We start from the raw sequence: 14,712 nt of genomic DNA on the forward strand, positions 1-14,712 counted from the left end.
AGGCCGCGTGCCACGCGCTCGAGGCGTTCGCGGGGCGGCTGCGCCGGGGCAGCGCCCGCCTGCGCGCCCACTGCTACCGCGCCGCGCTCGAGAGCCTGATCCGGGCGGCCGACCCCAGCAAGAGGCGCCTCGGGGTGCAGACGGGGAAGAAGGCCCACGAGCTCAGCTTCCCCGAGTGCGTGCGGGGCGGGAGGGCGTCCCCCTCTCCTGGGGGGGGCTTCTTTTGGGGTGGGCCCTTCTCCTGGGGTGTCCCCTCTCCCGGGGTGTCCCCTCTCCCGGGGTGTCCCTTCTCCTGGGGTCCGCTCTCCCGGGGTCCCTTCTTCTGGGGTGTCCCCTCTCCTGGGGGGGGCTTCTTTTGGGGCGGACCCTTCTCCTGGGGTGTCCCCTCTCCTGGGGTGTCCCCTCTCCCGGGGTCCCTTCTTCTGGGGTGTCCCCTCTCCTGGGGGGGGCTTCTTTTGGGGTGTCCCCTCTCCTGGGGTGTCCCCTCTCCTGGGGGGGGCTTCTTTTGGGGTGTCCCCTCTCCTGGGGTGTCCCCTCTCCTGGGGTGTCCCCTCTCCCGGGGTCCCTTCTCCTGGGGTGTCCCCTCTCCCGGGGTGTCCCCTCTCCCGGGGTGGGCCCTCTCCTGGGGTGTCCCTTCTCCTGGGGTCCGCTCTCCCGGGGTCCCTTCTCCTGGGGTGTCCCCTCTCCTGGGGGGGGCTTCTTTTGGGGTGGGCCCTTCTCCTGGGGTGTCCCCTCTCCTGGGGTGTCCCCTCTCCCGGGGTCCCTTCTCCTGGGGTGTTCCCTCTCCCGGGGTCCCCTTCTTCTGGTGTCCTCCTCTCTTGGGGTGTCCCCTCTCCTGGGGGGCCTTCTTCTGGGGTGGGCCCTCTCCTGGTGTCCCTTCTCCTGGGGTGCTCCCTCTGCTGGGGTCCCCTCTCCTACCTCCCGGGGCCCCTTCTCCTGGGGCATCCCCCCTTCTGGGTTGTCCCCCCTTTTGGGATGTCCCCTCCTTTCCTGGGGTCCCTTCCTTCTCCTGCTATCCCCTCTCCCGGGGCCCCCCTTCTGGGATGTCCCCTTCTTTCCTGGGGTGTCTCCCCTTCTGGGGTTTCTCCTCTCTCGGTCTCCCCCTTTCCTGGGGTCCCCTCTTGTGGGGCGTCCCCTCTCTTGCCCCCCCCCCCCCCCATCTCCTGGTGTCCCCCTTTCCGGGGTGTCCCCCTATCCTGGGGCACCCCCTCTCTTGGGGTCCCTCTCTCTCGGTATCTCCTCCTCTCCCCTGGGGTCTCCCCCTTCACCTGGGGGGGGGTCCTCCCCCTTCTCCCGGGGGCGGTCTCCCCCTTCTCCCGGGGGGGGTCTCCCCCTTCTCCAGCGGGGTCCCCCCACCCCGCTGACCGCCGCCCCCCCCCCCCACGTCTCTCTGTCCGTCCCCCCCCCCCCCCTCCCCCCCCAGCTACGCCCGCCTGGGGCTGCCCCGCGTGGGGCTGGACCCGGCGCAGGTCCCGCTGGACTCGGGGGCGGTGGGCGCCATGCTGGGCCGGCAGCACGAGGTGCTGGCCTTCCTCAGCCTGGCGCTGCTGCTGGCCCCGCTGGTGGAGAGCCTCATCCTGCTCGACCGCCTGCTCTACCTGCGGGAGCAAGGTGGGTGCCAGGGGGCGGGGGGGGCGGGGAAATGGGGAGGGGGCGCCGGTGGTGACCTTCTCTCTGCCCCCCCCCCAGGCTTCCAGTGCGCCCTGGTGCCCCTCTTCGACCCCCGGTTCTCCCCGCGCAACCTGGTGCTGGTGGCGGCGCGGGCGCCGCTGGACGGGGTGCTGGAGGGCCTGGAGGAGGACAGCAGCGAGGAGGAGGAGGAGGAGGAGGAGGAGGAAGGGGCTGGGGGGGCAGCGCAGCCCCCCGGGCAGGGACGGGGCTGAGCGGTGCGGTGGGGACGGAGGGACGGGCGCCCAACCGCTGCCGTGGGGCAGGAGGAGCAATAAAATTGGTTTTTTTGTTTGTTTTTTTTTTTTTTGTGGTGCGGGGCTCGGAGTGAGGGAACAAGGGGGGGGGTGGGGGGAAAGGCGGGCCTGCCCCCCCCCCCCCCCGGCATGGCCGAGAGCCGCCCCGAAAGCGCCGCAGCTGCAAAAAACAGGGCGAAAACCGAAATATAGCTACAGAAAAAAAAAAAAAAATCCTTTATTTTGAGCTGCTGCCCCCGGGGCGGGGGTCCCCCGGTTCCCCGCTCAGTACCAGTAGGATTTCCTGGCCCGGCGCAGCTCCACGATGCCCATGGCGTCCATGATCTCCTCCTCGAAGGTCCTCAGCGAGGGCAGGTACGTCTTGTCCAGCACGTCCTCCACCGAGGTGTCCTTGGGGCCGTCTGCGGGCACAGGGGACGGCGCTGAGCCCCACCCCCACCCCCACCCCCAAGCCCGGAGCCGCGCCCCCCCCCCCCCCCGCAACCCCGGCCCCTCACCGATCCACTGCTCGGGGACGACCCCGTCGCGGCGCTGCCGCAGCGGCAGGGGGATGATGCGGCCGGTGCGCAGCGAGACGCGCACCCGCTCGCCCTCCTCCGTGTAGCGCCACTGCACCTCCGTCGGCTTCCTGGCGGCGGGGGGAGAGAGAACAGGGATCAGCGGGGACCCCCCCGGGTGTCCGTCCCCCCCCCCCCCCCCTCACGGTGTCCACCCCCCCGGGGCGTTACCGGTCCTCAGGATCCACCAGGGCGACCTGGCTGAGCAGCAGCGGGGCCTCGCTGGCGATGTAGGTGCCGCTGAATTTGGCCAACCTGTTGATGTAGCGGTAGTGCTGCGGGACGGACGGACGGACGGGGGGGGGGGGGTTAGGGGTGTTCCGTGCCCCCCAGCACCGCAGCCCCCCCCCCCCAGGATGCGCCCCGGCCACCCCCGCTCGCACCCTCACCGTGTTCAGCCCTTCCACGACGACCCAGTTGCGGGCTCGCACCACCTGGGTGACCAGCGCCTGCTTCCCCGCGTCCTTCCCGGCCAGCACCTGCACCTGCGGGGGGTGGGGGGTGGGCAGAGGGAACGGGGGGGGGGGCTCAGTGGGGCTGAAGGAATGGGGGGGGGCTCCCTGGGGACCAATAAATGAGGGACTCCCCAGGGAAGATGGAAGGGGGGCTCCCTGGGTCCAATAAAAGGGGGGAGCTCAGAGGGGCTGAAGGAACTTGGGGGAGGGGGGGGGGCAATGGGCCCTAAAAGGTGGGGGGGAGCCCCGGGGGAGCCCTAAAAGGGGGGGGGGGGGGGCCGGGTCCCATAAAAGGGGGAGGGGGGGCTCCCCGGGTCCCAATTAAAGGGGGGGGTCCCGGGGGGCCATTAAAGGGGGGAACTCCCCAAGGGCCTATTAAAGGGGGAATGGGGTGGTCTCCCCGGGTGGCCATTAAAGGGGGGGGCTCCCCGGGGGGGCCATTAAGGAGGGGGGCGGTTCCCCAGGTCCCAATTAAAGGGGGGGGGGTGTCCCCGGGTCCCATTAAAGGGGGAATGGGGGGGGGCTCCCCGGGGGGCCATTAAAGGGGGGGGAGTCCCCGGGTCCCATTAAAGGGGGAATGGGGGGGGGCTCCCCGGGGGGCCATTAAAGGGGGGGAGTCCCCGGGTCCCATTAAAGGGGGAATGGGGGGGGGCTCCCCGGGGGGCCATTAAAGGGGGGGAGTCCCCGGGTCCCAATTAAGGGGGGGGGGGGCTCCCCGGGGGGGCCATTAAAAGGGGGGAGTCCCCGGGTCCCATTAAAGGGGGAATGGGGGGGGGCTCCCCGGGGGGCCATTAAAGGGGGGGAGTCCCCGGGTCCCATTAAAGGGGGGGGGAGTCCCCGGGGGCCCTAAAGGGGGCCCCGGGCCCCGCTCACCGTGTCCCCGCGGAACACCTTCCACTCGTCCCTGCCGACGGGCTCCACGAACACCTTGTTGCGGCGCTGCCCGGGGGGGTTTTTGCGCTGCTCGGGGGCGGTGCCGGGCCGCCACGTCCCGTGCCGGTACCCGGAGGGCAGCTTGGGCCGGGCCGCCAGGCCCAGCAGGGCCGACACCCGCATGGCGGCGGGGGCTGGGGGGGCGCCGGCTGAGAGGGGCCGGGGGCCGAGCCCCGACACCGGGAACCGGGCCCCGAGACCGGCCCCGAACCCCCGGGACCCCCCCGGGACCCCCCCGGTTCCCCCCGGCCTCACCTCAGCGTCCCGCGGCCTCTCGCTCCCGGAAGTGGCGGCGCCGCGGTGCACGCCGGGACGCGTAGTCCCGCCGCGGGGCGCGCTGGGAGTTGTAGTCCTTCAACTCCCGCCCCCCCCCGTTCCCGCCTCGTGGCCCGCCGCTGGCGCGGTGCATCCCGGGAGCGGGCCGCCATTGACCCACCTCCCCCTCGCCGCGGGGCATGCTGGGAGTTGTAGTCCACGCGGCCTCCTCCCAGTTTACCCAGTACCCCCCCACTCCCGTAGGGCCCAGTCCGACAGAAACGGCCCCGGGGCGTGCGGGAGCCGGGCCGGGGGCTGGGGCGAGGCCGGGGGCGGCGGTGAGGCCGCGGGACCGCCCTGCACCAGCTCCCTGCCCCCCATGGCCGCCATTACACCCCCCCACCATTATCTGCCCCATTTGCCCCCCACGCCCCCCCAGGTGCCCCCCGCAGCCCCCCATTGCCCCCCCAGGCCTCCGCCTGCTGCCCAGGCCCGGCCCTGGCTCCCCAAGCGGGGCCGTGGCGGTGGCCGAGGCCCGGGGACACGGAGCTGGGGGCTCCCCCCATGGCCAAGGGGGGGTCCCTGAGGGGTCCCTGGGGGTCCCCGGTGCCCATGGCAGGGGCAGCAGCGGCCCCGGCGGCTGGGAGCGGGGCTGGGAGCAGCGCTGGCGCCCGGCCAGGGCTCCATTTTCTGCTGCAGCTCCCGGCCCTGCGGCCTCGGGGCTCTCCCGGCGGATTTGGGCACCGGGATCCCCATCGCATTCCCCCCCCCCCAGGGACCCACTGGCAGGGAGGAAGCGTTTGTGAGGGGAAACGGCTCCCGTCCCAGCCCCTCCGTGGCATTTTCTTGTAGAATGGTGTTTTTCCACGTTAGTAAAAATCTCTCCTCTGAAAAGCTTCCTCCCGCTGCTCTCCTTCCCCTCTTTCAATCATTTTTCCCCCCCTGTTTCAGTTCACCCCGGGCCCTTTCTGCATTTCCTTCTGGGCTCCTTCTGGCACCGAGAAGGTAAAACGAGCCCAAAGGGGCCCGAAATCGCCCTGCAGAGCCCTCTCACCTGCCAGCACAGCGGGAAGGGGCCGACCCCTCAAGACAAAGACACCGGCAGAAGCGCTTTAAAAAGGCATGAATCGCTTTTATTTCAAATCAACTGATCAGCCCCCTAGAAATCACTAATACAAAGCATGCGCCCTGCGACGGCGGGGCCAGGAGATGCGGGTCGGTTCAGGGGTTATCGTTACCGGGTTTCTCTTCATTTCTCTTTTTTATTTCATTTTTTCGGTTTGTTTCTCGTTTCCGGAGCCGCGGACGTGACGAGCCGACGAGGGCGAGACGGGGCAGCACCCAGGGAGCCCAGCGGGGAAGGGGCAGGCGGGAGATCAGCTCGCCGGGGAGGCCGCTACGGACTGCAGGAGCGAAGAGACCCGGGTGCTCGGTCACAGACCCCGCGACGTCGGGACCCCCGCTGGGGATGGAGCCCCAGGACCCGCCTCCGCACCCCTGGGGACGCTCCCCTGTGCCCAGGTGGGTCGAGGAGAGCCCAGTTTTGGGGGCTCGGGGTGACCCCACTCACCGCCCTCACCTCTCCTTGTGGTCTCTGACCTCCTCCGCCTTGTCCTTGCCCTCCTGCTTGGCTTCGTTGGCGTCCGGCACACCAGCGGCGTCACTGTTCTTCTCCTTCTCCCCTTCGGTTGGGTTGGGCTTCGGCTCCTCCTTGGGGGCCTCTTCGTTGTCCACCTTCTTCTCCCCTTCCTGCCCCTCCGCCTCCTTGGTGCGTTTGGGGGAGTCCTGGGCACGGGGAGCTCGGCTCAGCCCTGCCCCGGTGCCCCCTGCCCACGTCCCCGTCCCCGCCGTCCCCCTACCTCCAAAGCATCTTCTGCTTTCCTCTTGATCCCGGCTTTCTCGTTCTTCTCCTTGGACTGCTCGTCGATCACCAGCTTCCCCTCCTCGTCGCTGCTGCCCTCCGCGTTGCCTTTCTTCTCCCCATCGCCCTCCGGCTCCCGCTCCGGCTCGGCGTCCTCGGGGCAGGTCTTCTTCGGGGTGGGCTGGGGGCGACACCGGGACTTCAGAGAGGGGGGCCGGGACACCCGGGGAGGGGGACGGGAGGTGGCCACGGAGGGCTGTGGCCGCGCGGATCGCCACCCACCTGGTACCCGGAGGCTTTGACGGTTGGGTTGTTCTCGATCTCCCACAAGCCTTCGCTGAACCCTTTCCTTTTGTTGGGTTTCCCAAACTTCTCCTTGCATTCTTCATAGGGGAAGAGGTCTTTGGGCCCCAGGAATGCCCTGCTCGGGGGAAAGCAATGAGGAACGGCAGCTGGGGAGTCCCGCCTCTCCCCCAAACCCCCCGGATCCCCGCAGAGCCACGCCACTGGCTCCTTCCCCAGCTCCTTCCCCAGCTCCGGGCAGCACCCAACGCCCCTGGGACCACCTCGACCTCCTGCCCTGGTACATCAGCATCACTGCCCCGTGGAGACCGAGACCCCAGAGGGTCGGATCTCTCCGTGTCCCCGTTAGCCCCACAGACCCCATCTTGCGCCAGGGCCCCACTCACGTTTCGTGGGTCCCGAAGAAGAAGACTTGGTATTTGTTGGAGGACGACTTCACCGCGGCTTCTGGCATCTCGTCAATCTGCGCGACAAAGAGGAAAAGGCGAGGGCTGGGGAGGGCGCAGCCGACGGGACGTCACCCACCGCTGTCCTGGCCACCGTGTCCCTGTTCCCGACTCCTGACCCAGCAGCTGCCACCACGAGGCGGGTGCCCCGGTGCTTGGATCCATCTGGGGCATCGCTACCGCCTCGGCCGAGCGCCCGCAGCCCGCTGCAAAGCCCCGTCCCCGCTCCCAAGCCGGCGGCAGCACCGCCAACACCCGGAGGGGACGGCGAGGAGCGGCCGCCCTAAGCCCTTGTCTAGACTGGCTCAGACGCATCGAGCTCAGCAAAATCGTGGCCCCAGCTGCGCGCAGGAGGAACGGCTCCAGCCCGGCCCTCGGGGGAGCAGCCCCAACACCCAGAGCCCCGCAAGCCCCCCGGGTGGGCGAGCGGCCCCGCTGGCAGGTGCCGTGTCACCGAGCAGGAATATTCCCGGCGCGCCACGCGGGGAACACAGCACCAGCAGCGCCGGCGGCTTTTTATAGCGTCTAAAAATAACCCCCGCTTGAGCCAGCGCGAGCGCAGCCATAAATTCCCGAGAAAGCCTCAAAGGAAGGGGGAAGGAGAGAAAGCGGGTGGGGGTCTCGCTGGGGAGAAAGGCGGGAGAGCGAAACCCGCCGGGCCCCGCTGCCAGCGCGCTGCTGACTCACGGCGCGACCCGAGCCTCAGTTTCCCCAGGTGGCCGCGCTGGCGCGGGGCTCCCGCAGGGCTGCCACCGGGTCTTTTTTTGTCCCCCTTCCTCCTGGCACGTCGCAGACGTGGCCCTGGAGCAAGCCGCAGCGCTCGGCGCCGGATCCGGCTGGGGGGTTGCGGCCGGTTTAATTCCCGGAGCTGGAAATATCGGCGGGCTTCGCCCCGAGAGGTCCAAGGGTTGGCTCCCGGGACTGCGCCGGGTCGCAGCGCTGGCGGGACGGGACGCCTGAGCTGGGGTCTCCACGCAGGGACGGGGACACTCGTGGGGAACGTCCCCGCTGGCGGGGAGCCGATGGGACAGCTCACCGCTGGTCCCCACTCGAGGGACCCACATGGAGCGGGGGGGGGGGGACATGCCACCGTGCCCTCCCTGCTGCCCACGCACAGCTTGGGGCAGCCGGGACCCAAAAACCCACCCCGGGGTGCTCTCATGACCAGCAGGCGCCCGGTGCTGTGCCGGGTCCGTGGCCGGTCCCCGCTGGGCACCGAGCCCTGGGTGCGGGGACGCCGCGGGCAGCGCCCAGCCCCACGCCCTCCTCCCTGCATCCTCCTTCCCGGATCCACGGCGCGTTTCGGGCTCGCCGACGTGCCTCCACTCGCCGACACCCCCGGGCCTGGGGACACATCCCACGTGTGGGAGCCCTCCGAGGGCCGCGGCGCTCCCGGGCCCGTTTGGCAAGAGTCGGGGCGGGGATGGGGGCGAGCATCGGTCCCCGCCGGCACCAAGCTCGGCCTCGCCATCGCGCCCCGGTGCCAGAGCCCTGCCCGCCCGAGCTGCCGCCACCGCCGGGAGCAGCAGCACCGTCCCCACGCGGCGCTGGTGGGGCGGAGGAGAAAATCTGAGTCAGAGGGCGGGCGGCCAGCCCGGCCCCGCCACCACCGGGATGCTTCGGCGCGGATCACGTTTCTGCAGGTCGCTCCCAGGACACCGAGGGCCCCCCGCCAGCCCCCGCGGAGCCCTTTAGGAGCGGGGCTGGGCGAGGACAGGGCACCCCAAATGCAGCCGTGCCGTCCCGGCTGTGCCACCCCACGGGCTGCCATCGCCCCCGTTCAAAAGAGCGTTTAATTTGAGCTTGATTTCACCCTGCTGAGGGCGAAGCGGCGCGGACGCGGCCCCGGCGCAGCCACGAGGCCTTCGGAGCGGGCCCGGCTATTTTTAAAACCTCCATCCCCGAGGAAAGGCTGCGCACGTGGTGCGACCGCGGCGGCTCGGCCCCCCGGCGCTCTCCCCGCAGGACGTCCCCGCAGCCCCCGCTGGGGACGGGGACCCCGGGGCGCCGTTGTCCCCAAGCCCCCCCCCCAGCCCCGCTGCCGCCTCGGCCCCGCGCGCGGTGCCACGTCCCCGGCCCCACGCCGGGAGCCGTCCTTGGCCAAGGTCGTGGTTGGGCAAAGGGGGCGCGGTGCAGCCCGCGGCGGGGACCCCGTGGAACAGGGGGGCTGGGGGATCCCCCCTGCCATGCGGCCACCCCTCGGTCACTGCTGAACGTCCCCGGGGTGCTGGGGACGGCTCGCTTGTCCCCTGCTGAAAGGGCGCGCGCCGCACGCGGCACCCAACGGGCGACAGCCCCTTATCTGGCCCTTCTTCACCCAAACCTCCGTCCTCCTAGAAAAGGCCGCGGCATCTCGATGCGCAGCGGCGGGCGGGGAAGCAGGGGCAGGGGAGATAAGGAGCCGCAGCCGAGATACCCCAACAGCAGCGCGGGCAGGCGCTGGGGCTGGTTGGAAATCCCTCCGTCCCCCTGGGACCCCCCCGGACAAGGCGTCTGGAGCCCACCCGGAGCTCGGCCGGCCGTCGAAGCGCCCAGGGGCATCCTCCAGGGCACCCGCGTCCGTTTGTCCCTCCCTGCCGCTCGTGCGCCCTTCACGGTTCCCCAGCCGGCTCCAGCAGGCAGCGCCCGCCCCAGGAAGGGGGTGTCACGGTGTCACCACGGTGTCACCACGGTGTCACCAGCCTGTCCTTGCACGGGGGGTGGGGGGGGGGGGCAAAAAAACCCTACAAATAAAAATACAAAAAGGGAGCTGGGGTGGGAGGGAAAGCTCTGGAGCGTGGCCGGGGCAGGACGAGCACGTACCCCGGCACGGACTCTGCACCCAACCTCTGCACCTGGACTTTGCCACCGGTGCCCGGAGCGCAGCGAGACTGGGAGCAGCCCAGCTGGGACCCGGCGGTGCCAGGCCCTGCCTCGGTTTCCCCGCTGATAGGGACGGGGTGGCGATTCGGGGGCGGGCAGGGGGAATTAATTCACGTGGGTCGAGCCCGTGGGGGGCCACACGTGCACCCGGCTGTCACCGGTGCCAGCCTGGCCGTCCCATGCCCCAGAGGACACTGCTGCGGGGGCACGAGGCCGGGCACAGCCCCGGGGGTTTATCTCGTCCCCGCGGGGGCAGCCCTGGCTCCTGCTGGCAGCACACGGAGGGCCTGATCCTGCCCACCCAGCTCCCCACCGCCGCTCTGCCCCTGCTGAAGGCCCCAAACGCCCGGTGATGGGAGCGGGCGATGCTCGGGGCCCTGGAGCAGCACCGGTCCCTGCAGCACCTGACCTGCAGTAAATAAATAATGGGCTGTAAGAAAGAAGGGCCTGGCCGTGCCACGAGGGATGCAATGAGGCGGGGAGACCTCACGGGGTCGGGGGAAGAGGGGTGGCACCTCTGTCCCCAGCCGCCTGCGCCCCGCGAGGAAGGGGACAGCAAAGCCCCGCGCCAGGCCCTGCTGGTGCCACCCCCCAGCTCGCGTGCCTCAGTTTCCCCTCTGCACGCAGCCTCTGCTTGCGGTGCCGGCCCCTCGGGAGAGGTTTCCAGGCACAAACCAGCGGGTTTCGGTGCAGGATGAAACAATCTGGGGGGAGGTGGGGGGGGGGGGGGGGGCTGAGCTGGGCCGCTCGTGTTGCCGGTGCTTTGGTGGCGGGGGACCCAAGCACACGTGCTGGGGAAATCGGCCCCGGCGCCTCCTCGCTCCCGGCTCCTTGCCCTCGGTTTCTCCGCTCGCCTCCTGCTCCCGCTCCGGCCCCGAAGGGTTTGGGGTTCCGGGAGGCAGAAACCAAACGCCCCGGCGGGCGAGAGCGGCGGCGGACGACGGGGACGGGCGGCGTTTCGTCAGGGCGCCCCATTAGTCACGGGCCAGCCCTGCCCGCTCCGCTGGAGCGAGAAATGGGATTAGTCAGCGGCGGGAGGGCAGGGGGCTCGGCCCCCCCTTCCCCCCACGGACCCCAACCCCGCAGCCGAGCCCCGAGGGGGGGCCCCGGGGGGCGAACACGAGGCTCGGGGCTGGGTGGGGGGGGGTGGGGGGGTTTGGTTTGATTCCCTTCGGTGTTTTTAACCGGGGAGGGACGGAGGCCGAATGAAGCCTGGCGCTTCGAGGCCGTGGTGGCGGCGGTGTTGCTGGGAATGGGGGGTCCTGGGGGGGGGGGGGGGGGGGGGGAAGGGGGGGTTGGGGGGGCTCGTGGGGACCCCCCCCCCCCCCCCTCGTCGAGCGGAGGGCGCAGGGCGGCCGCCGGCCCCTCCTGGCGAAGCCGCTTTCGAGTGCGCGTTCGGGGGCCGGTGCCAAAAGCGAGCGGCTCCCCACCCCCTCCCCGGCCTGGCCGCCAAAATCCTCATAAACCAAACAAAAGTTGGCCAGGCCCGGGGAGGGGAAGGAGCCTGGGGGGGGGGGGGGGGGCACCGAGGGGTGGGGGGGCTCCGCCACCTTCCGCTTCGCTGCCCACCCCCCCAAATCTTCCCCCACCCCCCATCCCGGGCCGTGTGGGCGCAGCGCGGCCCAGCACCCACTGCAGCCAGGCCAGGGTTTTTTTTTTGGGGGGGGGGAGGCTCAAGGAGCTTCTGGTGGTGTGTGTGTGTGGGGGGGGGCAAGACAAAGCCCCCCCCCCGCCCTAATAAAGCCATGGTGTTGGGGGGGGGGGTTAAAATCCACCCCACCCCCGCGCCCGCCCCCGACTTGTCCCCGTGGGCACGTGGAGGGTTGGGGACCCCCCCCCCACGTGTGTGCCCCCCCCCTCCCCATGGGGGCAGGATGTGGCCAGGACATTTCGACCCCCCCCCCCCCCAAGCCCCCCCCATGTGCGCTCATAGAAGGAGGGGGGGGGGGGGCACACACGCGTGGACCCCCCCCCCCCCCTCTTTGCACACACACACCTGCCTGTACCGGGGGGGGGGGGGGGGGGGGGGGCACGTTGTTTCCCCGGGGGATCCAAGCGAATATTCTTCAATAAAATAAGGAAATAAAGGGCTAAATAGCGCCCCCCCCCCCCCCCCGTGTCCCCCCCCCCCAGGTGCTTACCCGGGCAGGCCAGTGCGGGTAGCCCTTCATCTTGGCGAAAACCAGGTCCCCGCATTTGTACTCCTTCTGCCGGTTGGACCGGGACATGGGGGCGGCCGGGGGGGGGGGGGGGGGGGGGGGGGGGGGGAAATTAGGGCTGGGGGGGGGGGGAGAGAGAAAAGGGAGGGGGGGAAAAAGGGGCGAAGTTTGGGAGCCCGGCAAAAAAAAAAAAAAAAAAAATTAAAAATTTAAAAAATAAAATAAAATAAAATAAAATAAAATAAAGGGGGTGGGGGGAAATAAAAAGCGTGGGGGGGGGGAATAAAGGGGGGGGAGGGAGGAAGGCGGCGGGCCCCCACCGCAGCGCGGCGCGGGGGGGGCGGCGGCGGCCCCGGTGCTAGGAGCGGCGCGGCGCGGCGGGCCCCTGCCCCATGCAGTTGTTTGTGTTTGAATTCAACTGCGCCCTCCCCCGGCCCCCCCCAAATCCCTTCTTCTTCCCCCCCCCCACCCCCAAAAAAAAAAAAAAAAAAAAAAAAAAAGGGAGGAAAAAAAAAAAAAGAGGAAAAAATCCCCTCCCCGCCGCTCGAGGCGCTCCGCGCTCCCTTGGCCGGCCTGGCGCACGCGCGCTCCCGTTTGCGCGCACCCCCCCCCCGTGCAGGGTCACGTCTGCAAAAATAATTAACACGCCCCTAATTAGCGATGCGTGTTCGTAAGGGTGGTGTTTTGGGGGGGGAGGGGGGAATGCCGGGGGGGGGCTCTGGCCCGAGCGCCGGCGCTCGCCTCCTTTTGTGAGCCAAGAAATTTGGGGATTAATTAATTGGGGAAGAGATTTGGGAATTAATTTGGGAAGAAAATAGGGAATTAATGTGGGGAAAAAACTGGGAATTAATTTGGGAAATAATGTGGGGAGAAAGTTGGGAATTAATTTGGGAATAAATTTGGGAAGAAAATTGGGAATTTGGGAAGAAAATTTGGAATTAACTTGGGAAGAAATTTTGGAAATTAATTAAATACAACCGCCCCCCCCCCCCCCCCCCCCAGTTTTAATTCCTGCTCAGGGAAGGGGCACCAGGCTGCCGGTGCATCTCTGTAGTGCCAAGTCCCAAACTGGGGTGTTTTCGTGGGGTTTTTGCCCAGAAAAGCCCCAAAATCCCAAATAATTTCTTTTAGAAATTCCCCAGCGCTGTGCGGGGTACCGGGATTAATCCGGGTGTGCAAAATGAAACATGAAGAAGAATCTTTGGGTGCTGGGGGGGGGCTGGGACCGGGTCCGTCCTTCAGTGGCTAATTTTGGGGGTCTGGGGGGGTTCCCCTCCTGCATGGTCCCCCCAGACCCCCCTAAATTCTCGCCCTGGGGTTCTGCACGGAGAACCCGGCTCAGATCCTCAGCCTCCCGGGGTCCTCGGCTGGAGGCTTCTCCTTGCACCCCCCGCCCGCTTTCCTTGCCCGAATTTCTCCTAATTAGCCCCGAAACAGCTCAAACAACCAGCAGGAGGGGGCACAGCGGAACGCGGCACCCCATTGTCGGGGGGGGCCCAGCCCGAGGAATTTGGGGAGGCGAAGGCGAGCGTGGCCCGCCCGTCCGCCCCCACAGACCTTCGTCCCCCCGGTCCCTGCCGTCACCGCCCTGTAGCGCCCGCGCCCCTCGCGTGGCCCCGCTGTTTGTGGGGTCTCTCCGGCTTCCCTTCCCAGGATCGGGTCCCCGCGGGCTGGGGTTGCTCTGTGGGGTGCTGAGCACACGGGGGAACGCGTGTCAGGGCCGAGAGCGGGGCTCGCCATTCGGGCACGCGGGGAGGCCATAACCGTGGGGAAAGGGGGTTGGGACCGACATGGAGGAAGCCAAACCGGCCCCACAGATGCAGGAGCATCTTCCTCCTCCTCCTCCTCCTCCTCCTCCTCCTCCTCCTCCTCCTCCAGCACAGCCCTGGGACTAGGGCAGGAGCAGGGGATGGTGCCAGGGCAGGAGGAGGTTTGGGACAGGGTCACGAGCAGGAGATGGGGCCAGGGCACAAGCAGGTGTGGGAATGGGACAGGAACATGGTGTAGGACTGGGGCAGGAGCAGGTGTAGGAGACTGGACACAAACAGGTACGGGGCTGAGGCGTTATAGGACTAGGACGGGAACAGATATGGGGCCAGGGCGGGAGCAGTGTGTGGGACTGGGGCAGTGTATGGGACTAGGACAGGCAAAGGTTATGGGACTGGGACAGAAACAGGTATGGGACCAGAGCAGGGTGTAGGATTGGGGCCAGAGCAGGTTATGGGGCCAGGACACAGACAGGTATGAGGCAGGCACAGTGCATGGGACCGGGGCAGGTTATGTGGTCGGAGCAGTGTATGGGACCAGGACAGGTTATGGGGTTGGAGCAGTGTATGGGAGCGGATCAGGTTGTGGGGTCGGAGCAGTGTACGGGACTGGGGCAGGTTGTGGGGTCAGAGCAGTGCATGGGACCAGGACAGGTTATGGGGTCAGAGCAGTGTATGGGACCGGGGCAGGTTGTGGGGTCGGAGCAGTGTACAGGACCGAGGCACATTATGGGACCAGGGCAGGCGCAGGTATGGGAGCGAGGCAGGTTTTGGGGCTGGTGCCCGTCTCCCCACGCCGCCCCCTCCCTCACGCCCTGCTCAAGGCCCCGGGCGCAGCCCCGCGTCCATTTTCCCCGGGCCCCGCTCCCCGCCCGCCGCCGCTCAGCAAATGGCTGCACCGGGGGGGAGGGGGCACCGGGCCCGGGGCCTCGCCGTGACAACGGCACCAAGATGGCGGCGGGGCGCGGGGTACGCCGGGAGCTGTAGTCCCCCGCTCGAGCTGCCCTCACTCGGCTGCGCGGCCTGCGTGGGGGGCGGCGCGGGGGCTGCTGGGAGTTGTAGTCCGGCGGGGGCCGCGGCCTCGCACACGAGGCGCCGGGGGAGGCTCGGAGCGGGGGGAGCGGAGCCCCCCGGGCCCGAGGCTGGGCGTCGAGGGGGAGGCCGAGGCCTTTGCTCCCCGCGGGGGCAGC

General features: G+C 69.0%; 3 protein-coding genes across 7 annotated transcripts; 1 reads left to right on the plus strand and 2 right to left on the minus strand.

Moving 5' to 3' along the window:
- The first annotated feature begins 6 nt into the window (after positions 1-6).
- METTL25B (methyltransferase like 25B) lies at positions 7-2,122 on the plus strand. Its single transcript, XM_040539012.1, has 3 exons — positions 7-175; positions 1,424-1,611; positions 1,690-2,122. Exons 2-3 carry the CDS (start codon positions 1,500-1,502, stop codon positions 1,881-1,883), a joined length of 306 nt encoding a protein of 101 aa, XP_040394946.1. The 5' UTR covers positions 7-175; positions 1,424-1,499; the 3' UTR covers positions 1,884-2,122.
- On the minus strand, positions 2,113-4,278 carry MRPL24 (mitochondrial ribosomal protein L24). The gene is made up of 6 exons (XM_040539011.1): positions 4,126-4,278; positions 3,811-4,004; positions 2,872-2,967; positions 2,654-2,757; positions 2,423-2,553; positions 2,113-2,326 (listed from the first exon to the last, which is right to left on the minus strand). The coding sequence occupies exons 2-6, from the start codon at positions 3,991-3,993 to the stop codon at positions 2,190-2,192; spliced, it is 651 nt and encodes a 216-aa protein (XP_040394945.1). The 5' UTR covers positions 3,994-4,004; positions 4,126-4,278; the 3' UTR covers positions 2,113-2,189.
- A 958-nt stretch (positions 4,279-5,236) lies between these two features.
- HDGF (heparin binding growth factor) lies at positions 5,237-12,167 on the minus strand. 5 transcript variants are annotated; one of them, XM_040539007.1, is made up of 6 exons: positions 11,739-12,167; positions 6,676-6,752; positions 6,269-6,407; positions 5,985-6,167; positions 5,705-5,910; positions 5,237-5,528 (listed from the first exon to the last, which is right to left on the minus strand). In XM_040539007.1, exons 1-6 carry the CDS (start codon positions 11,823-11,825, stop codon positions 5,522-5,524), a joined length of 699 nt encoding a protein of 232 aa, XP_040394941.1. In that variant the 5' UTR covers positions 11,826-12,167; the 3' UTR covers positions 5,237-5,521. The 5 variants fall into 5 exon arrangements, with proteins under 5 accessions (XP_040394941.1, XP_040394943.1, XP_040394940.1 ...); XM_040539009.1 differs by lacking the exon at positions 11,739-12,167 and adding an exon at positions 11,594-11,612; XM_040539006.1 differs by lacking the exon at positions 11,739-12,167 and adding an exon at positions 8,056-8,074 and having other exon boundaries at positions 5,725-5,910.
- Positions 12,168-14,712: the final 2,545 nt, after the last annotated feature.

This window comes from Cygnus olor, chromosome 28, assembly GCF_009769625.2.
Source record: "Cygnus olor isolate bCygOlo1 chromosome 28, bCygOlo1.pri.v2, whole genome shotgun sequence".
NCBI classification, from domain to species: Eukaryota; Metazoa; Chordata; class Aves; order Anseriformes; family Anatidae; genus Cygnus; species Cygnus olor.

Coding starts and splice junctions, on each gene's coding strand:
- MRPL24 (XM_040539011.1), bottom strand. CDS start 3,993: ATGCGGGTGTCGGCCCTGCTGGGCCTGGCGGCCCGGCCCAAGCTGCCC. Junction 2,758..2,871: donor TCGTGGAAGGGCTGAACACG/GTGAGGGTGCGA, acceptor TCCGTCCCGCAG/CACTACCGCTACATCAACAG. Junction 2,327..2,422: donor CGTCCCCGAGCAGTGGATCG/GTGAGGGGCCGG, acceptor CTGTGCCCGCAG/ACGGCCCCAAGGACACCTCG.
- METTL25B (XM_040539012.1), top strand. CDS start 1,500: ATGCTGGGCCGGCAGCACGAGGTGCTGGCCTTCCTCAGCCTGGCGCTG. Junction 1,612..1,689: donor GCTCTACCTGCGGGAGCAAG/GTGGGTGCCAGG, acceptor CCCCCCCCCCAG/GCTTCCAGTGCGCCCTGGTG.
- HDGF (XM_040539007.1), bottom strand. CDS start 11,825: ATGTCCCGGTCCAACCGGCAGAAGGAGTACAAATGCGGGGACCTGGTT. Junction 6,753..11,738: donor ACCCGCACTGGCCTGCCCGG/GTAAGCACCTGG, acceptor TTTGTCGCGCAG/ATTGACGAGATGCCAGAAGC. Junction 6,408..6,675: donor TTCTTCGGGACCCACGAAAC/GTGAGTGGGGCC, acceptor TCCCCCGAGCAG/GGCATTCCTGGGGCCCAAAG.